The sequence below is a fragment of the Harpia harpyja genome, chromosome Z (assembly GCF_026419915.1).
Source record: "Harpia harpyja isolate bHarHar1 chromosome Z, bHarHar1 primary haplotype, whole genome shotgun sequence".
NCBI classification, from domain to species: Eukaryota; Metazoa; Chordata; class Aves; order Accipitriformes; family Accipitridae; genus Harpia; species Harpia harpyja.
In genome coordinates this window covers 17,464,565-17,486,970 of record NC_068969.1, presented here as the reverse complement: position 1 = coordinate 17,486,970, position 22,406 = coordinate 17,464,565, and the positions used below count along the sequence as shown (strand labels likewise).

Here is a 22,406-nt window from a genome sequence, read left to right as displayed (position 1 = left end):
ATTCTTGTTTTAATACTGTCATTATAGCAGATGTATAGCATATGAACTAATTTGCATGCAGATAAGGAGGCTCTGACAGCTTGGTAGCATAATTACTGCATAGCATACAGCTCGCTAGTGCCGGGAGCTGAAGCTGTTACTGGAGGGGTGCTCAAGGGACTAATTACGTTGGCTTTGTTAAATTTAAAATAGTGTATAGCCAGGAAAGAGACCCCACTCCTGTGCTCCATAGTGTTGTGTACACTAAGTTACAGAAGCCTTGAACTGCTGCAGCCATTTTAAGCCATGCAAATGCCTGGTTCTGAGCACCTCCCAGCATAGTGGAGTAATAGATATCTATTTAACTGGGGAGCTTGTATCAGCTTTCAAATAAAAGGTTTTAGAACTCTGATATTTCTGTATATTAAAACTCCAGTTAGATCTTTCTGATAAGTGAACAAAACTGTAGCTGCAATAACTTTGTTTTGTTTGGTGTCTGATGAATGCAGATGCTGAATGTGTGAACTTAGACCAGTGAATGGATTCTCTCCCTTCTCCCTGGTGCCCCTATCGCTTTGCTTCACCATATCTGTGTCTTAGTGATTTGTCTCCACTTAATTTCAAGCATATTTCTGCTTCTTTTTTTTTTTCTTTCCTTTGACAGTGTCTGCAGTTTTTAAAGATCTTATTACTGAGGTTCCTTTATGGATTTAAAAATGTTTAATTCGTTACTAGGCCATTATAAACTGAAGGCATTTTATTTTCCCAGGGAAATCAAGACAGTGCCACAGGAGATTATTTTTCCCCTGTTACATTTCCCCCCCGATACTGTCAGATTAGCTCGCAGAGAAGGAAGGAATTTGTGAATGCACAGTTGACTTTGATTATGTAAGCTGGAAATTGGCGAACAGTATGGATTTGTTTCAATTCCACCAACTTTAAAAAGAAATACATATTAAATTGGAAGTGCCTTAGGATGTCAGACAAATGGGAAGCCAACGAGAATGTGTGCATTCCCTCCCTGACCTCTCCTGCGGTGTGGTAGGTGATGCCGGGTAGGGAGCTGCTGGGGTTGCAGGTTACGCCGGTGGGAGTGGGATGGTTTTGGCGAAGAGGGTGGGAAGGAGACGGGGACCGGTTTGTACCCAGGGACCGGGGCTGCCGCAGGCTCTCGCTGTCAGGGAGGGAAGAGGCTGAGCTGCTGGGGTGTGTGGGGTGCCTCGATTTCTGGCATCTTGCTGGGATGGGCAATGGGGAGCACCCTTCTCCCGGCCCCATTGGTGACACGGCGGCGAAGGACCGGGTTGTCCGCTGAGTGAGGGTGATGCTCAAACAGGTACTGTGACAATCTGCTTTGCCCAGCTCCCTGGAGGTTTTATCCCCAACTTGGCAGAGCCTGGCTGTCACAGGACGAGGGCTCTTGCTCCACATATCCTCACCTGCTGCTCCTCGAACCGCAGCGAGCCGGGATGGGGCTCAGCGTCGAGCCACGCTCCTAGAAAGCAGGTTGTCGGCATCAAGGGACTGCTGAGCCACTCGGCTCCTCTGGCTCGTTTTGTGGGTAAGGGTGTCCTGCTCCAGTTGTGCTCCTTCAGGGTAAATGTTGCAAAGCCCCTGTATCTGCTTCCATAATACCCTGTGGTAGACAAATATTAACTTAGACGTTTTTTCTTTTATGCTAAATATTTACCCAGGTATTTTGTTTTGCAAAATTCAAGCTCACCCTTGTATGATCTGCTTGCATTTTGTTAATCTGGGAATATTAATAGCCTGCTGGCATTGCTGCTAATTTGGAGTTTATGCTGCAGCGTGAATATAGTAACGAATTTTTGGAATGGTTTGTTAATCTTATCAACATTTGTTATGCATTTATTAATAGTAATTAGACCCAGTCACAGTGTCACATTTGGAACTTATTTTATCAATCAAACAAGTGTTTTTTGAGAAAATTATCATTTAATGGGAAATTTAGTATGTAAGTATTTTAAAAATGAGATCTGGTAAGAGAAGGGTTACAGGAAAACACTGAACCTAATGAACAGTTTTCACCAAAAGTCTTGTCTCCTCCTTCCCTTTTCCCCCACATCCCAAAGCAAAGTAAAAAGAGGAGGAAGGAGGGAAAGAGCCTGTCCCTCTTTAAACAAAAATTACTTGTTGAACAGTTTTATTAGGCTTTTTTCCATATCGTATCAGAGATTTCAAAGTAATTTTTGCAGGTTATTCAGGCAGTTTTAATGTAGTATTGCATGCATGTTCTGATTTTTTTTTCTATGTGCCTTCATTTTTGGTGCTGAACTGGAGATACTTTAAAGGTTTTTGATTTTTAAGAGGTCAGGAAGGAACACAGTTCTTTTGAAAATCAGTCCTCTGTGCTCTCTCGACTGGGTGCCCACTGTCTCAGTCACGTAATCAAACCTCTCCCTGCCATTTGTGCTGCACACTCTTCCAGGTAACTTCATGATGTTCTTTTAGCACAAGTCCTGAATGAGTCCTTTAGATCTCTTCCAATCACATGAACAATAAAAGGAGTAAGAGCATCTCTAAGGATTCATGATTGGACTTTTGTGGTTTCCTTACTAACTCTGCTCCTCCGTTTATGCTCTTTAGGCCTGCTGTTGCCACTCAGGAAACAGATTATCCAACACTTCTCCATTTTCCAGCCCAATCAGAAATTCCTCCTGAATCAGCAGTGCTTATTATCTCCAACTGTACATAATTATGGTAGAGAGGTTGCACCACCATAACTGGATAGCGTCAGCATTTCTATTATAGCCCCATACTTTCAGTATCCTGAAATGTGGATATAAAAACTCACTTTAGCTTTTAGTCTTTCCAGTGGTGAGAGATAAAGTGTGCGCAATCAGCCTTTAAGCAGTTAGAGAAACCCACAACAAAAAATTCCTCTTTGGGATGTCAGTTTACACAACATGTTGTTTAACTCAAGCTTTGCTCACTGTCGGGCTGGATAGAGTGCAACAGTCTGCACATTTGGAACATAAAGCAATAAACATTTCTCTCCTGTTTAGAAAGCTTGTAACTAATCAGGGTCAATTATATTTTTGCAAAAGTATTAAGCATCTGAAGTTAGTGATTAGAGTGGCTGTGAAAAGATCAATCGTGTACAAACGCAGAAGGATTTGCAGGTTGGTGCAACAAAGGAGAAAAAACAGATGTGGGTTCCAGTTTTAAAAATGTAGCCAGTGTGCCAAAACGTCGTGAATATTTACTAAGGGTGAGGAGTGACTCCTGCAGAGCTATTCTACTCCAGGAAGCGTTTTAGTATACATATTTAACAATCTAATAATATAGTTGTACAAAAACTTTTCTATATATTTAATCAGTTGTGAAAATGGTACTTGTGAGTCTGTTTTACAAAGGTCAGCTTTTCACCATTGTTTTTCTTTTAAGTTTTTAGTGGCATTTTTTACCCTTTTTCTCACTGCAGTCTGCCCTCTTCCTCCTGTTGCTCCCAGCCCCATTTGCAACAACATGAATTAAGGGCAGGAGGCTGGCATTAACCTAGGTCCCTGGGGTCTCTGCAGCATGAACCAGCCTGTTTTTGTTTAAAACATTCACTATGGTCTTTTTCAAACAGGAAAAGAGGGTGAGACTTAGTCTCTGTTTAAGGACTTAGATAAGAGTTCCACCTCGTGCTTTGCTGGTTATCATATTCATGCCAGCGGAGGGACCAGCAATGGTTGCAATGCTCTGCCTGAGTTTTGACACACTTCTAATTATAGTAAACAGTGCTATAGTAAACTCCAGAGGTGGTAATGAAGCCCAGACCCATGTGTCAGCAGAGCTTCAAAGGGGTAATGCATTCCTGTTTTGCACCACTGTTCCTTATTTGTATGTTTGTGGGGACCTGGGCTCCTGCAATCACGTCTTGCTTATTTTCACTAAGCTGAGAGGTAAAACATGCAGAGCAGGGGAGATTTGTAATTTTGTCAAGGTAATTGAGTATTATCCATTTGTGTTCCTTTTGGGAGATGCATGAGGAGAGAGACAAGGGCAGGAAGCTGTTTGTAGAAGACCTTCATAAAAACTTGTTGCCTAGGAAGTGATGACAGGTCTTTAGTGTTCTGATGTGCCATGACAAACTCTGTCTGCTTCTGAGCTTGGGCTGTAGGAAATGAGTGACCCCTGTAAAACAGCCTTATTTATATTGCACAAATTCAGCATTCAAAAAATCAGGGTGTGGAGCATGTAGAGGTACACAAAATAAGGGAAGGACTGCATTGAAGATGAGATAGAAACTTGCCCTAGGAAACTCCTGGTGAGTGGTGAAGGCTCTCTTTTCCCAGAAGAGATGAGCATAACCCTGGCATTCTCCTACGCTTTCCTAACTGAAGTGTGAACCCATCATGCAGACCTTGACACGTTCTGCTCTGTAATCTTAGCATGCGAACCAAGCTACCTCTCAGAGAAGGAGGTAACATCAACTTTGCCTTTCCTTCAGGTTCTCTAAGGAGAGAAAAAATATCCTTCCAGGATTTAATCACTAAGAACACCTTCATGTCTGGTTGACCAGACAAGTTTAAGTAGACTTGCTTCTTAATGCAGGTAAGTCAGTACAGTCCATTTGACAGATTTGTGTCTCCATTTGCTTCGGTGGTGACAAGGAGTGTGTCCTGAAGAAAAGCATGAGGGTGCAGGAACTGGCATCTTCTATAGCCACTACTACTTTAGTGGAAGAAGTGACATTTAGTGACATTATGGACCAGTGCTCCTGCAACCAGTGTGGGTGGGTGTCCCCACCTGGAGTTCTCATCTTTCATTGGCGAGAAGGTTGGGAGCTTATCCCAAGGTCCAAGTTATGCGTTTGAAAGATAGAATAGCTTGACTCTTGTGGATGTGTTATATGTGGGCCAAGGGTGTTTTTCTACCAGAAATTCCTATAACAAGATGCAATTTCAGTCTTCAGGAGAAACTCGCAGAGGTTGTCCACTGCCCATTCTGCTGGGGTAGAAGGGGCTGAGGAAGGGAGAAATCTGATTTAGCAGAGGTTTAACAACTAACATGCTCCAAAAATTTCAGTATGTGTTGGGAGCAATCTGGCATAACTGGAGTTATGGAAAAAGCAGGAGATTTTTCCTTCTAATTTCACCTGTCCCTGTCCAAGAGAGGGACAGAAACCCCGTGTTTATGAGGGAGGGGGGAATTCCTTGAACTGGTATGAAAAAAAAAAAATAAAAAATAAACCTTTCTGGGATAGTCTCCTGATGTGCTAAGCCAGAAGAATGCAGCCCTGCGCAAGCTGAGTGCTGAAGAGTACAGGCATTTCGGTTCATCCATCTCTGTCTCTCAAAGCATGTTCTTGCAGTCGTCTGTTACCAGCTTTTATCTGCCTGGACCATGATCATCATACACAGCTGTTTCCAAGGTTATATAGAATATCATTTAAAATTAGTTGGTATTGTTTAAACCCAAATGCAACTACTGAGGGCTGCCAGGCTGTGCTGATGGAAGGGATGTTGTGAGGATGAGCCAGCAGCGGGAGGTGGTGATGTGCCGGCGCACCGGGAGGGCAAGGGGCTCTTGGAGGTGAGGAGGGGGTGGGAGCTGGCTGAGCATGTGGCATCATGCTTATCAGTGTGGAAACTCAACATCTCACAAACCTTAAAACCTTTAATCTGCAATGTGAATTTATATAAGCCTGCATGTGGAGGTGAGTGTGTGGCTCTGTCTACACTGTTAAGTGTTGATCACAGGTGTGTAAAGGTCCTTCGCTGGATTTAGAGTTGAGTGTTGCTCGTAATCCAGTTGCACAATCTCTTGCCCTTGGCAAGCTGCAGCACCTGCCCTAACAAATCCATAAATACTTGGCTGCTGAGCTCTGTCCTCAAGTGACTGCAGTGTAGATGTGCACTTTGTAAAAACTCATTTAAAAGAGGCATAATCTAAACAGATGAATGAGTCGGCTTGGATACCTTAAAAAAAAAGAAAAAAATCCTATTCTACCAGCACACTTACTACAACTCTGACATAATTTAGAACAAGTCTGCTCTCCTCCTGAAATTTCTACTACATGATTACAGTGTTGCCAGCTCTTGTGATTTGCAGGCTTAAGAGGAGACCTTGAAGGAGGTCATTTAGTCCATTCGTGTACTTCAAGGCAAGAGTGACTATACCTAGGCATCATCCCTGAAAGATGTGATAGGGAGAGTTGTCTTCATGGTTTCAAAGAGACTGACCATTAGGACCAATTGTAGCTGCCAGATAGGATTCTCCACTGCCAGTACCTGAACGCTGGTGGTAGGTGCCTTTGGTTGACCACCCATTTAGTTCAAAACTTGCCTTTTTCATGGTGGAGAGTGGGGAAGGTGTTGCCCTGAAAGTTATAAAATCAGAATAACTGTTTATTTTGAACATCACAGAATTATTTTTAAGACGGTCTTTTTTTTTTTCAGTATGTCTTGATTTTTAGGAAGGGAAGGAATGAGCTGGTTTGGAAAGCTATGCTGGATGCTTGGAGTGCTAATGCTACTGACGTGCCTGTGACAGCCCTTAAAAGAGGCTACTTTCTCACCTGCAGTAACCTCACCTTCTGCTCTCCTCCAGCACTAGAGACAAACTAGTTTTACAGTGTTTTGGCACCAACGAAGCAAATAGCTAGGTTAGGGCTATCCCAAATATCTGCTACTGCAGAGCCAGTCCTCTTCAAAGCTTGCATTTTTTTCATGTTGAACTCTCTTAAAAATCTACCTGTAAGTGTCCCATAATAGGGTAGAGCTTTGGAAAATCTAATTTTTACCTAGATATTTAAATATTACCAAGGAATCTGATGTCCTTTGCATAGGAAAATAGGATGTCATCAGGTAGACATGTCCCATCTGCCAGCCCATGATGTTACTGACCTGTGTCTGTAATACAGAGCATGCAAAATAAACTTCGTACTAGCAACTCATTTTTCTTTGCACTACCGTTAGGCCTGGAAAGAGGGACAGCAGGTGCTGGATGGCTGAGAATGAGCTGCTTTATCCAGTTATATAAATATTGTGACCGTTGCTACCTGACTAGCATGTATACCAGTCTGGTTTAATTCATTATTAATTGTAAATTCACACATTGTGGTAACTCTGTTGCCATGGTTTCCAAAAAGATTAGGAGTGTGAGCTAAAGATCATGAAATAGTACCTCAAATAGCCTGTAGATATCTTCAGTACTTGAGCTTTCATTGGTGTCTTCTCATGGCCACAGGCATAACTCCCACTGGTGCTAATGGGAATTGCTTGCACACACCAAGTGGGGAGTAGACCAGGAAATTACTTACTTGTTCTTGAGAGACGCTGTGTCTAGATCTGTGACAAGGAGAAGTCACAACTGGCACCATCTGCTGTGAACCATTTCTGCTGAATGATGCTGATGTGTGCGCCGTGGAAAATGTCCGCTTAGGTTTGCGGTAGCAAGAGACTCCCATTAATCAAAGAAGCTTTCTCAAAGTTAGACTTTTTAAAAGTGTGTAAGTTCATCCTTGTGCATTTATCTTGCAGAAAAATTCTGAATCCAAGCTCTCGCTGATCGATGGTTGCATTAATTATGCACAAAAGGTTCAGTTCTGCCAGCCTTGTTCACTTTGAATGCTGCTTTACCCTGGGAGGAATTGACTTGCATTATGCAGGTTGGACAAATTCACCTACAGTCTGAGCTTCTGTGAAAGTCTCTAGGGAAGGTCAAGTTTCTGTTATTTTCAATAATAAATGAGATTCCCATTGATAAAATGATCCAGGAAATAAGCTTCAGCTCCCTGAACAACAGTTGTGTGGCCTCTAATGGAGGGCTGGGAAGAACCGATAGAGGAGACATGAATCTCTTCGAGCTATAGGTCTTGCAATTCTAACCTCATAGAGTTGGCTCCAAGGAAGCACAAGTGTTAATGACTTTTTATGTATTTTGAAGAATGTCTCAGAGCTGTGATATTAAAATACACTTGCTTACAGTCTTGACCTATCTCAAGTAAAGTTCTTGTAGGTTGAAAGAGAGCTACAACAATAAGAGGAGAGGCTGGTGTTTGTGTAATAGACAAAATACTTTCTCACAACTCATGGCAATGTTTTCCCCTCACCATGTTTTTTTGCCAAATGGATGTTTGGAAGTGTTAATAATTGCGTTTTCCTCTTCAGCTCTGGAAGTAGCCTAATTTGGCTTAACAGTCAGAGAGGGAAAAAAAAAAATTAATGTGATTTGTTCATCTAGCAAGTGTAAAGCATAACTTAAACGGCAATAGTGGTAGAAAAAATGCTATAGTGAATGTTTCAAACTTTAAATTTTCTGTTGAGGTATGAAGTGGCCTGAAAGGAGTCAGTGGCAGTTCATCAAAAGGACAGGTACTTCCTTGTAACACTGTTTTATTGGCTCTTTCCAGTTACTAATCTGAGAATTGCTAAAAATATATGGGACAATGGATGATTCCTACGCGGAGCTCTAATTTACTTTACTGCACAGTCACTGTGGGAAAGTGCTTTAGCTACTTTGGCTCTTTTGTATTGCCTCGAGAGAGAATTTTACCCATGTGTTTTGCTCCAGAAGTCATCTGTTGTTTTTAAATGTATGCACATAAACAGCTCTCGCCGCTACGCCTAAGGATTGAGTCAGCAGTTCCCTCTGATGAAGCCATCACCGAGGACTGTCATGTTTATCTCAACAGATCAGCATCACAGAGCACGTAATGCTATTAGCCCCAAAACGCTGTCTGCTAACCACAGAATCATGCAACACAAGTGACCTTCTGCTCTTTTGCTTCCCAATTGGCTCTGAGCTTGGGCTGCCAGCTTGGTCGCTCCGTGCCTCCATAGCCCATCTGAAAAATGGGCACAGTTTCATCTTCCCACCTTGCTGAAGGCATTTTGAAGGTGAATATACTGACAAATGGGAGCTGCTTAGATTTTTGCATGGATGTTGGAGGATTGGGTGTTCATTTTATTTTTATTTTAAATATTTAAAATGTCTGAGATTAAATTATGTCACACCCATTGGGCTCTGGTCACTCTCATCCTGCAGCTGCAGAGGTAGCAGGGATTCCTCTCCAGTTTTCTTTTGCCTTTCTGCAGTGCTTCCTCAGCAGGGTGAGAGAAATATTTCTTTAAAAAAGTGGTTCCAGTGTCAGAAAATAATACATCACCAATTACACTCTTGAATGTTTGAGCTTTATTGCTATACTTCATTTACGACTTCATCTAAATATATATCTGTATGTCATTGTACTGGGAATTTAGACTCCTAACAAATTAATGAATGGCTAGTCTAGTAATCAAGGCTCTGATTCACTGCGTCTCGTGGGTTTACTTGAAATCGGGTAAGATGTCGCTAGCCTTTCTGACTGCCGTGTTGCTCTGCCACTGGTTGTCACCTTCACGAGAGTAGACGTGAAGAAAATGCGTGTTGCCCTTCGCAGCCCAGCATGCCAGTGTGGGTCTCCAGTGAAGTCTGGCAGCCCCGTGCTGGGAGGTGGGACCGCTGGTGCCTGCCAGCCTCGTTGCCTCCACCAGCGTGATGGGCAGCGGGGACTGCACATCACCTTAACTCAGCAGAGACTCCTGCGTCAGAACCCCAGCTAACAACAAAAAGAAGTTTGTTTCTTTTTTTGATCCACAGAACATTTGTTGCCTCTAGGCTGCTATCCTGCAAAAACTTGGAGCACATGTTTAACATGAAGCATGGAAATTGGTCTTGAAGTAATTGGGATACTTGTGTGCTTTGAAGTGAGCAGGTGATTTGCAGCGAGTGCCATTAACAGTTCTGTACCAGCATCTGTCTGGCAAAGTGGTTTCACCTGCGTCCATCATCTGAAGGACTCAGCACAGTTGTCAAAGGATAAAATGCTTCACAGTTTGTAAATCAGTGCTGGAGCTTAGGTTCAAACTTTTTTTGGTTTTGGTGAGGTCTTATCTGCCATGTAACATCCTTGTCCTGAAGGAAAGCATTCTGTCTCTCTGATAATCGCTTGACTGTCCTCTAAGTCAAATAACATAAAGGTACTTTTGAGAGAATCTCATCTCAGAGTTTTTCTAGAGCCTAGATCTGATTGTGTGTTCTCAGGCATTCATTTTCCAGGCGCGTACTGATCTAGTAGCACAAGAAAGCAGATTTCTGGGGAAACTGTCTTCTCAACACCCCAGATCACAACGTCCTCCACCAACCGTGTCTAAGCCGAGGAGGTTATTGTGGTTTTGAGTATTACTTCCTTATCCTCGGTGTGATGCCAACACAGGTACAAGCTAAAACCTGGTGGTGGTTTTGTTTGTCGGGAATTGGAGGCAAGACAAGGAACAGCTCATTTTGTTTGGGCTGCCAGACAGTTGCATGAGGATAATTTTTGTGTGCTGTTTATTTATGTTGGATTCAAACCAGTGACAGTGGGGACCTGGAGATACTCTGGAATTACTCACCGCAGTGAAAGCGGGAGCTGCTGGTGTAACGGCTCCGTGTGGCGTCTCGTGTTGTCTGTTGGCTGGTCAATACCAGAGAGGCATTGGTAAACCAGCAAATGAGTTTAAAATGGCATTTAAAATTGGGGCACTTGCAGAAAATTATTTGCAAGAAGCTAATAAAATGACGAAGTGTGTAATGTGATGGAATGATTGTTTTGTGTGAATGCAGAGCTATAAACGCCTACACAGGGACATTTAACAGAGAGAAGGTATAACTAGAAGTAATCAGATGAAATGAAGCAAAGACCATTTAAGCCAAACACTATGTCATTGTCCCCAGTTTAAGCACTGGAGTATTTTATAGGGATGGTGCTTGGCTTCAGAAAGGCAGAGTAAAGCACCCCGTGGGTGTATATCCTATGAAATTCATAGGTGATGACAGGATTGGGAGGCAAGGTTTTTATTATTTGTGTACAATTGAAAAAGCAATAAAATAAATGGAGAAGCCTGTATACATTATCAATACCATGACAATTAGCTGCGGACTGCAAAGATGCAGAGTTATGTGCTACCTAACCAGCAGGCTTACTGTACCAGGGAATGTTTTAATTAAAAGTGAGGAAAATGTATTGTACCTTGCGTTTTCTTTAGTATTTTATTGCACTTACAAAACTACAAGGATTAATAAGCTCCTTCTGTGTTAGAGCTGGGGGATGTGGAATTTGCAGCAAAGAAACTGTAAATAATAAAATACTGTAATAGTTTTTATTTCAGTGAGGTAAGAAAAGAATTAAAATTAATGTATTTGTTTTCTCTTACATTTTAACACTTCCAATTATCAATACGGCTGACTCTGAAACTCAAACACCAATCAACTTCTCAATGTTTGGTGGCATTTTTTCAGTATCCTGAACAGTCACCAAATCACAACGTTACAGAAAATGAACCAGGAGAATGTTTTCAACCAGCTAAAGTGTTCGCAATCATGCAGAACTAAAGCATGCTGTGCATACAGAGCTACTGAAAAAAAATGCAGAAATTGGTGGCAGTTAAGAACAGGTAAAATTAAGGGACAGGATCTGTAGGGAATAGTGCCTAAATGTGCATATTGCTGGGTAGATTTGCTGTCTGTTCTAGTACTTCCCTTGAGTTTTACAGTAAGTGCATCCATATGGCTACATAACTGCGTGTTTCTATAATCTGCATACTTCTTGCTATAGCTGAGACATTTGCATTTATTGGTCAGTATTGAATATGAAGCTGGAAAACTACTAAGCAAAGGTCAAGGAGGATTTGTCAGGTAACAAGACCCATCTGAACCAAGGGTTGGTGAGTGGGCAGAGCCAAAAATTGAAGAGCCACAGGAGACTCGTGGCTTTCTAAGAGTGTGATAACCTTATCACAGTTGGAAGTCCATTAGGTTTATAGCATTTCGCAACCCTGGGCTAGGGGAGAAACTATACCTTGGAGACAGTATCTCCAGTGTACATTGTTCAGGGAAAAAAAGCTGGTTTAAATAAGTAACATTGATGTCTTGTAAAAGTGTGGTGGAACTGTGTTGTGGGGTTTTTTATTAAAAAAAAAAAAAGGAAAAAACCTCTCTCATTGAGTCTCTCTTCAGTAGACTGGATGTGGTCACTGAAACAAACTTCAGGCAATGCCTCAGAGATAAATGTGTATGTTTTATATGACTTTCTTTCTATGGTGGAATTTTACAGAGATTAGACTAATGAACTGGTCTAGTTTTAGGCACATGCTGTTAGGTGAGGTGTTTTGTTAAGACTTTTAACTGCAAATTAAAGGTCTGCTAGAAGGGCAATTAAAGTCAACAGAAAGAGTTTTATATCACACCCAACCAGGGATGACCCACATTGTGTTGTACTTATCTCAGCAGTACAAACAGCCTCGGAAGACAAACAGCAAGGGAGGTAAGTAATCTTTGTTGAAGCAGGTGAGCTATTGGACATCAGATAATCTCCTATTTATTACTATGGCTTTAAAGTGCAAAATATTTTTTCATGGATATATGTGTACATATGTATGCAGGTGTCAAAAGCAAACATTGCTTTTGAATGAAAACTGAATTGAAATGCTGCAGGTGTTCAGTCTGTGTTGGATACTCCATTTAGTATGAGCTTAATTACAATATCTGTCCATGGGAGATGTCTGAAGCCTTTAAGTAGAATAGAAAATAGGATATCTTGTTTTGGGGAGATTAAAATTTTTTGGTATTCAAGTTTTAAAGGAAAGAGATAAGTTTTTCCTTCCAATGGTTGTGGCAGCTTGTGTGGTAGTGCTGTTCTGGGGAACAAACAGCCGGTCTTGCTCCTGGGAGGATCTACTGCTAATCTCACTGTGAGACAGATTTACACATATAGGACTACCAGTAGATTCTGATGCAGGTTTTTTTTTTTTATTCTTCCTTTGGTTACAATAGTCACATATATTGCCCAAATAAGTTTTCATTATTTGTTTTATTTTAAAAATCCAAGATAAAACTGGTCATTGTATTCTTGTTCACTGTATTTCTGCTTCAAGACTCCACTGAATGTCTTCCACCAAATTGGGAAATTCCTCCAGTACTTTGTAGTGGGTGAAAAGGATTGTGCGATGTTTACAAAACCCTTAAGTTTTCCTGGAAACCCAGTGAACTCAGCTTATCTGACTTGCATGGTTTTGTGTCTCTCTTTGCTCTCTGACTTGGCAATTCATCTTGCAGGAGTTTCCAGTATACCCAGTCCCGACTGCTGTCTTGGCCCCTCATCTTTCCCAAAGCCCTCTCCTCCTGGTCTTCTGTCTCTAACATTAAGCAAAAGGTTTGAGAGTGGTTTATTTTTACCTATTCTATTATTCTACTCAAATATGACTTACTCAAAACTTGTACTAAGCCACATGAAGATGGAATAGTTAATGAAAAACAATTTTTAATACTACACTGTCTTAAGCTCAGCCACTCAGCCAAACATGACAGGGAGCTGATGGGTGTTTTGTTTCTCAGCAGCTGAGTGCCTCTGTGACCAGTTCACAGCTTGGTTTTGATGCTAGCCCTTGACTTATGAAACTCTCAGACTGGGCTACACCTTCTCTTTGGCAATTTGTAGAAATCAGATAGCTTTGCAAGTAACCATGAAAAAAGCAGATATAAAGCAAGATAGGTTGTACCTCCAGATACACTACTTCCTATAATGTGAAAGTATAAATAAGGCAGTGAAGTATTTGTTTAAAAGTGCTGTTTGCATGGGAGCAACACTACATCCCAGGTCTCCTGTGACTTATTTCAAAGTAGATTTTAAGCACTCGCCCCCACACAAACCTTAAGCCTGTTGTATTTAATGTGCACATTTGTATGGAATAGTCATCTTCATCCACGTCGTGCTTTTCCACGGCTGCTGCGTAGAGCACTACTGTGCCTCTGCATGGTAAGGCTTGAGATGACTGATGTGGGCCAGCCCTGAGCGAGCGCTACAGGGATCAGGTTAGGCTTGGGCTGAGATAGTCGGGAGCGAGTGATCTACAGGATTAAAAATAACCAGCTAATAAAGGCGCCCTGTAATTATCCAGTGTATGTATTTAATTTACCATCGTCAGCTGTAGCCTTTTCCAAGATAGACAAAATTTCTACTGAAAGCAACTATGATAATGTTTACATAGAAGAAAGGTGGTCCTTTTGAAATGAAGGTGTGTGTCATGGTTGTAGCATTATCTAGACTTCTAAAAATGTATATATGAGAGAAACTGAATATAAATGCAAGTTTATAATCACCCTGTTATTTTACTTCCAGCTAATTTCGCTTCCCATAAGTCACATACACACTTACACAAATGGCAATTTTCATTCATTTCTGTGCCAATATTTAAAAGCAGAACATTACAGTGCAATCTCATTACTACAGCTTTATTGATTTATAAAATTACACTTTATTACACTAATCCATATATTAGAAAGCATAAAATTGTGCGTAGTTACAGCTAAGGTCTTCTCGCCAAGGAGGTACATAGTTTGCTTTTTCATCAGTAGCTCACAATTTAAATTAGTGGATGTCATGCTGTTGGACTCCATGAGCACAGGATTAATGGCAAACTCATTAGTTCATGAAGTTTAATCTTCTTGGTGGGTGTCCCAACTCGTGGGAAATGAGAGGGATTCAGCTGCAGGTGTCTTGTGAGGTACCAGCAATCACTCAAAGAGAGGGATCCAGAAGGCGAGCTGCTGCTGTTGCAAACCCAAGAACGCTTATTATTCATGTATTATTTAATGCCAGAATACTTTTTTTTTTTTTTTTGCTTAGGAGAAAGCAAAGGAATGCTCTGAAGGACACATGAAGAGGTTGTAACTGCATTAGTAACTGCCATACTGCAGTAGTACCATCAGTGGTACTTTCCCAGGTCAGGGAGGTGCTGCTGTATTTGAATATTTGGCATAGATCCTTAAACAGGTCTTTTTAAAGTGGCTTTCTTGGGGAGTGTGGCAGGTTTTGTACCCCTACTTCTTCTAGTCATCAGGTAATTATCAGTTTCTTTTAAATTGATGTTACATTCAAGAGCGAACCCCCTCATGCTGAATTGGCTTTGCGTAGCCATGGCATGGTGTTTTGCGATGCATACAAATGAGCTTGCAAAAAGCCCCAATGCACCAGCAAGTTATTTTTGTCCGTTTTAATCTGTTAGGCCCTGATCCTGATCTGTAGGGTTTCCTAAATCCCATTGATTTCTCTAGAATTAGGCTCCTGAAGTCCTTTGAGAGCCTGGGTCTGGCTGTTCTTGTGCTATAAAAAAGAAATAAACCCACTTTCTCTACCTCAAAATGCTATAAGGATGAATGTGTTGAAGATTATCAATGTTCTTATTCGGTGGCAGTGAAGGCCACAAAAATACCAAAAATAGATTTAAAAGGGACAAAAATAACTCAGTGCCTGGAGGGTATGCAAACTCTGAGCTGTTGCTGTGTGGCTTGGCTGAATCATTTCTCCAGGGAGGCTCCAGGCAGTCAGAACTTCTTTAAGAGAAAGGGCCAGAGAGATGCAACTGGACATGGCATCTCAGAAGGAGGGAGAGCAGCTTTTACGTGCACGGAGGGTCAACCTGCCATTGCTTGTGTGCGTGGCTGGCACAGTCCTGTGAGCAAGAGGTGATCCTCACAAGCTGCTGCTGTGGGATCCAGCTTTGGCCACTTCGTGTTGCTGGAAAGGCTGGTGGGAGAAGGAGATACTGAGCTCGTGGTACAAATCCCTTCCATCTCCCCCTATAGAAGAAAAATTACTTTAGACCACAGCCACAAAATGCATTTCTCTCTGAAATGTGTCTGTAGTAAGACAGTTTTTTCTTGGTCAGCTGTTTTCTGGGTTTAATCAGTCATTCCTGCTGACCACAGTGACAGACACTTGCTTTTAGTACTGCAGTTATCTGTGTGGCCAGGAAGAGGCAATCAGCATCTGTTCCTGCACATGCATCATTAACAGAGCTGTGAATTAATTTCTAGCGACAGACCACATTCTCCTTTGGACTGAATTTCTACTCTGCCACCGAGACACTTTGAATGCTTATTGCGTTCCTGTGGTTTATAGGTATCCCGTCACTGGCTAGAGAAGGGACAGACAACATTTAAAATCCCAGAATGAGCTTCCCGAGTTTTGAGTTTCAGGAGAAAATTGTATTTATAAGTTGATCATGTTTGGTTAGTAACAGACCAGGACTCTCTAAAACTTCCATATTTTCATGTAGTTACAACTATAAATTACCTCTTACCCCTTACCATAGGTAAGTGGGGTCACAGGTATATAATGGATAGCATAACAGTGTCCAAATACAATTCCTTCTACTGCTGTTGAAAAAAAACAGCCAGTAGTCTTAGTTTGGATAACCCCAGAAGTCAGTAAGATGAAGTAGTTCTGTGTACAGTGTTCTCTTACAGATAGGTTACACTTTATTTTTTGTTAATGTAGATAAGGCTATTTCTAATACTGTGCTGCAGATAAGTTCTGCTTTAAGCTTGGCTGCTAATCAGGTTGCCTCTTCTGGAGACAGACGAGGTTGTCTCTGTCTTTTCCCTTCTCTGCTTGCCATTAACAGATCTATGAAGTTGTCCTGCCTTCCAGTTATCTGGCACCATAGGTGACAGATGCAGGAGAGCCAGAGCAGGCTCTCCAAATTATCCTGTGACATGAGGGAAGAAGGTGACCTCTAAACACTGTGAAGAGGGAAGAGGGGCTGTTTTCCTAATATGTTATTTCCTTGGCAGCTGAAGAATTTTTCTTGTAGGTGATGAGAGCAGTCTTTTCTTGCTGAATGAACAAAAATATCAGTCTTCAAGAGCAATGGCAAGAACAGCATCCTTCCTTCTGACCCACCCGCAAACAGCCTCTCAGCAAACCCCCTCAACAGCTTTCAGCGTTGCAGCTTCCTGAGTCAATAGCATCCCTGCACACTTCACATTAAAACCTTATTTACTACAGTTCCATTCACCGTTGGTAATGACCAGTGACTTGAGTTTGTATAAAATATGGTTGTAACAACTATATCATTACTTTGAGTGTACATCTCCCACATTATCTGTCATTTTAAGAGAAGCTGGTCAGTGGAGATGAGAAGCAAATGACTTGTGGTTTGATCAGCTATATTTTGGTGGCTCACCAGGTTACCACTGCCAGCCAGTGGAGTTGGATAAGTAGTTTGCAGAAATCATTGCTTTGCAAATGGGAGATGTAGGTCTTCTGCACTTGAGAAGTCAACTTCTTCATGACTTGCTAGGGGCTGTTTTGGTGTGTGGTAACAAAATTACTGCTCAAGAATTGTTTTTGTTTTAACAAGAAAGTAATTGAAGTGTCTACGGCCCCTTTGAAGTCTTATTTTTAGATTACAATAAGCAAGATTCTGATTAATTTAGCAGCAGGGCATCAGTGGCTATTAACAGCTTAACATGAGGCATTGGTAGATTGATAAGGAGCTAAACAGCCCCTGAATCACATATTAACAATCTGGCCATACTATAATTGAGGCTCATGTTGGGTAATTGTCAACGTGGTTGATAGGCACCACAACAGCAGCAGCTATTTGTCTTTTAAATGGGTACTTAAATTATTCAGAATAATAGTTGACAGTCATCAGTACATCTGAGCCACAGTCCAGTTATTCTAGGCACGGATGACAAGCTTTAATTTAGTTAGCTTAAGTACAGCACTGGGCTCTGCTTGGGCAAACTCACCTGTGTCTAGAAGCAGTTTCTCAGGTGAGGTCGTCAGCCCATGATGAGATCCTCTTTTGTGGCCCAAGCATTAGTGATGCATGAATAAACTGGGATGCAGCTAGCTTGGGTGCGATAACCAAACCAAGAGCTGGGCAAACATTTCACCTAGCATCGGAGCCACCCATGTTATATGTAGTTTTATCTCCCCAGGCCAAGAGAGAAGGTAAAACCTGCAAAGGTAACCAGTAGCCTTATATTTATTTATTTATTTTCTTAAGTCTGCTGTAGTTGCAGAAGATTTGAGCAATTCCCCTGTGAATATAATGTCTTTAACTAGTTTTATATGTTGTGGGACATTCTAGCCAAATAAGAGTGAAAGTTTATGAACCATTAAATGTGCGGAAGGAGTTGGTAACCACTCGGTTTCTCCTCCAGTTCCTTCTTGTTGTAGCATTAGCAATTCTGAGTTAGTCACACAGTGGGACATAGCTCAAATTAATTTGCTAAATTGCTACCTAATGGCAATAAGATTTGATGCCACTTAATATTTCAGTGCAAACATGGCAGGCAGGTTAACGTATTTAAATATGATTGGCTCGCCTTTTCTACTGGAGTATCTTAACTCCTGTTTGGGCCATCTACAGCACTCACTGTGCTCAATTAATTCTGCCATTAGCAGTGGTCTGACCTGCTATTAGCTCTGATAAAATGTACAGTCATCTCCATAGCCCTCTTCTTCAGTGATGACCATCCTGTGGTAAGGACGCTGAAATGCAATTTAAAGGGGGAGGGAGGGAGGACACACACACACACTATGCTTTGTACATAATGAAGTCACGTTAACGATGGGAGAATTAATTACAGTTTGGAGTTTATCAGCAGAAAGCTCCAACGGTAGCTTGCAGCCTGCGATGGTGTTGGGCTGCGCGCACACATGCTGCGCAGTAGTCGAGCAGTTGTTTCAGGCCGTGGAAGGGCTCGGGGTGGAAGGTGCCGATTATTCTTAGCGTCCTGTGCCTGAGAAAAAGTCGTCGAGTTTGCTTATGCACCTCTTGGTTTTCTTTTCTTCCGCCCTTTCTTTCCGCCCGCCCTCTCCCCCCACCCCCCTTGTGAAGCAACCCTTCTGGCTTTGTTGTAAGTGTGGTTTGTAATCATTGTACACATCCCAGATGGTTCATGAAAACTCTTTGAAATGCCATCTGCCAGGCGTGTGTCCAGCCGGCAGCCTGTCATTCTGCTACAAGAAAAACGGAGGCGGGTTTTCCCTTCCCCCTGCCTTTCTGAATTGCATTCAGTAACACTTGCTCAGATGTGAAGCAGGATAACAGCCCGAGCATCTGCAAGCAATCTTTGCTCTAGACAGCAACATGGAAAGTTGTTGGGTTTTTCGCCTTCGCCCAGATAAGATACCCTAACCAGTGTAGTTTTTATTTTCCCTCCTTTTGTTGCTGAGGACCGACGCGAGGTGACAAATGTTATCTCTGTGATGTAATGTTTTTCTTTTACGCGGCAACTTGGCGTTTCTAATGCATTCAGCGTGTATTGCAGGCAATCACGCTGATAGCAAGCACATCTGCGATTTTTTGACTTGAACATATTCAGGAAATTAAGAACACTGAGATGAAACAAATAGATCCATTAAAATGGCTCAGAGGAATTATGGCAGAGATATAATTGTCATGTCAAATAGGCAGCCAGCACTAGTAAACTGCTGACTGCAATTTCACCGCTATAAAAATTCAGAAAGAAAAAAAAATGATTAATAAATACTCTCTGTGGGAAGATGTAGGTAAAGAAAGGAAGAGGGATTTAGAAGATAAAGTAAAATGAGTCCTGAAGTTCCCTGATCTTTGTGTCTCATGAAGGTGTGTTGTCAGTTACTGGGAAAAAGCACGTCCCGATCTTTGTCACTCGGCTCAGGTGCCGCATGGCTTGGGGTGACGTTTGACTGATGCATTCGATGAGGATCACTACAGAGTCTAATTCTCACTTCCACTGTGCTCCAGGCATGGGACAGCTACAGCACATCCTTGGACATACTTATTACTGAGGCTTTTCATTCTTCCTTCCCTCTTGCGGGCCTGGTTTAGGGGAACCTGGCAGTGGTCAACAGCCACGATGCTCCGGTGAGGGTCCTCACAACCTGAACCTCTACAGCAGTGTCAGTGCTCAGGGAGGAGATGCTGCGGGCTCTGTGAGCCTTCATCCCAGCTGCTGTGTGTGTGCCCGCTCCTTGCATGCCAGGGAGGGACCTGCGTGGGCATTGCCCGCCGAGCTTCGCTGCCTGCCTTCAGGTGGAAGCGCAGGCACTCGGGCGGAGAGGGCTGTGTGGTGCAGTTCCATTATTTCTCTGGTGTAGATCTGTGAAAGACATCTGTCCTCTGTTACAAACTAGTCGGTAAAAATCGTTGTAGTCTTACTGTAAGGATTCGGAAATACAAAGAACGCAAAATTGATTCCTTTCAAATAGGAAAGAGTAATTCTGCTAGTAGGATGAAGATATTCATCACCATTTCCATCCCTTTTTTTTGCTTTTCCTCCTCCTGCCTTCACCCATTCACAGAGCTCCAAGAGAAGGAATGATAGAAAAAGCACAGGAATTTATAGACTATCTGAAGGCTGATGGTAAATAATAGAAAAAGAGAGAGTTTCTATTTTGAAACAAGAAATGGAGGATGTTAGAGAAAGTGGATGTCTATCAAGGAAATTAATCTAGTGATAGTCTTTCAAGGGTGTGACTCTGTCAAGACTGACCTCTTGAACAGTCTCTCAGATGAATAGGGCATAAGCACACTTTCCGCTTCCCTGGCATTTGAGGAAAACATTTGCCAGATGCAGGCATGGTAAATTTATGCTCTTTCAACTTCTGAGAGCTGGAATCTTCCCAATTAGTTTCCAGAAGCTCAGCTTCTTTATACTTTCTTCAGTCCTTTTATGGAGGGTTTAAGAAATTATATGCACTGAGAAGTCACTGCCCAGGGGCCAGAAGAGTCCCACAGAAGTGAGAAATCATGCTTCATTAAATGTTAGGTATGGTTTCCACATCTCCAAAGTTACTCCCAAGCCAGCAGATCGCTTGCGGCCGCAGCACTCGGACACCTCCAACTCTCTAATGCTGCTCTTTCTTCTAAAGTTCAGTTTCCTGTACCATCTGTAAATCTATCATTTACAGCCTAAATGTAAATTAGGAAAAAAAAAGCTATTGAACAGAAATTGATCCTAATCAATTAAGCTGTGCTTGGTGACCTAAAATGCAGAGGCCCAAGCCATCTTAGCAAAAAGTCATGAAATGACTCATCTTACACCATGCTTCAAAGGGCTGTAAATTGGTCAGAAGAGAGAAGAGTTTCAGAGCTGGCAGAGTAGCAGTGATTGGGGCCCTGTTCTCCATGGGTGCTATTTAAATTGTTGAGTGCTAGAGAGAGATTCCGTGTGAATTATTACTCAAAAGGAAAAGTATTTCTTGAACTGGAATGAGCTTATAGGTGAAATTCAGTGAGAAGTGTTTGCAGGTTGTCTCTTTAGTGAGCATGTGTGAACGGTGCATCAAAACTGTCTCATGGTACTTTTTAATGCTAAATAAAAAATAACAACATAAATAGAGATAAAATATTAAAAAGAAATAAGGGAGAAAAGATCTTTATGATGTAAAAGAATGTTTGGTGAGATAAGGTGATACAGAAATAATGGAAGCTAGAAAGAAGTTGCTTTATCTGAGAATACAGATTGCAATTTTAGTGAAGCTGAAGTATGAGAGACTGTGCTAATGGCAGGAAGGTAATTGCTGGCATATTCCCAGGTACCAAACTCTTCCAGCTGTGTTTCTGCATGTGATATGAGAGATTTCTTTGCCTGAGAGTCTTTCTGAGAATATCAAAAACATTGTCGTTGAGTGGAACTGGTACTGCCAGCTCAACCTGTGATCTATGTCTTGTCTTGTTTTTACATGGGCTCCTAACTTCTAACTGAACTCTTTTGACACTGCTGTCTGTGTAGCTCACAGAACTGTATTTTACAGATGCTGTTGTATCTTTATGATCATTTTTTACTGTCCCTTTTAACTCTTAGTAAGAAAACAACTGTATTAACATGCTAATTTTTCCTTTCAGGCACAACCCGCCCTCCAAGAGAAGGAGAAGTGCCTGGTGTGGACTATAACTTTCTGACTGTGGAGGAGTTTCTGGAGTTGGAGCGAAGTGGGACCCTTCTGGAAGTAGGAACTTATGAAGGTATGGAGCCACGGGCAGTGAAAAAGCACTTCAAGTAACCATGGTAGGACACCAGACTTGCTTGAGTTAACCAGCTCAAGTTAGGACCTCACTTTCCATCCTAGTGCTCTACTTCCCTTTTCTCTATGTACCCTGAGAGAGGGAATTCGAATATTGCTGTGCTTTTGTCTTTTCCCTTCAAGTTAACTACCTCAAAAGATTAACATCAGTAGGCCAGGAAAGTCCAGTTACAAAATACTGAGGGAAGGCAGCGTGGCAGTGAATGAAAATGCATCTATTCTTTGTATCTGCTATGGCTCATCTCCTTGTTCACTTTTTCTTCCCTCCTGCTGTCTCTCCCTTCATCTTCCCTAAATACATATCCTTCATCACCCAATTGTGTCTCCCTATGCAGCTACATGATGCACTGGGTTTAGCCTGTTTTTTTCCTTCTTTATTCTTGGATAATTACTTCTAACTTGGGTCATTGTGTTGATCCTTTTTACAGCACAGCTTTACAAACAACCTCACTGAGACAGCTAAGGGGCACTGAAATATCACCAGGGTGAAAGCAGGAAAAAGATAGCTTTGACTCCCAGAGAAATGCAAGGCAAATGGGCCGTGTTTAGGTACACAATAGGATTTGTGTAACTAAACCTGCAATCT

General features: G+C 41.9%; 1 protein-coding gene across 30 annotated transcripts in view; it reads left to right on the top strand.

Annotated features, from left to right (window-relative positions):
• Nucleotides 1-22,406, top strand: part of MAGI1 (membrane associated guanylate kinase, WW and PDZ domain containing 1) — a 357,507-nt gene that overhangs the window by 243,976 nt on the left and 91,125 nt on the right. For all 30 annotated transcript variants that reach the window (XM_052775998.1, XM_052776003.1, XM_052775992.1 and 27 more), the window contains one exon: nt 21,642-21,761. In XM_052775998.1, coding sequence (XP_052631958.1) covers nt 21,642-21,761 — 120 coding nt within the window. The remainder of the gene's footprint in view (nt 1-21,641; nt 21,762-22,406) is intronic.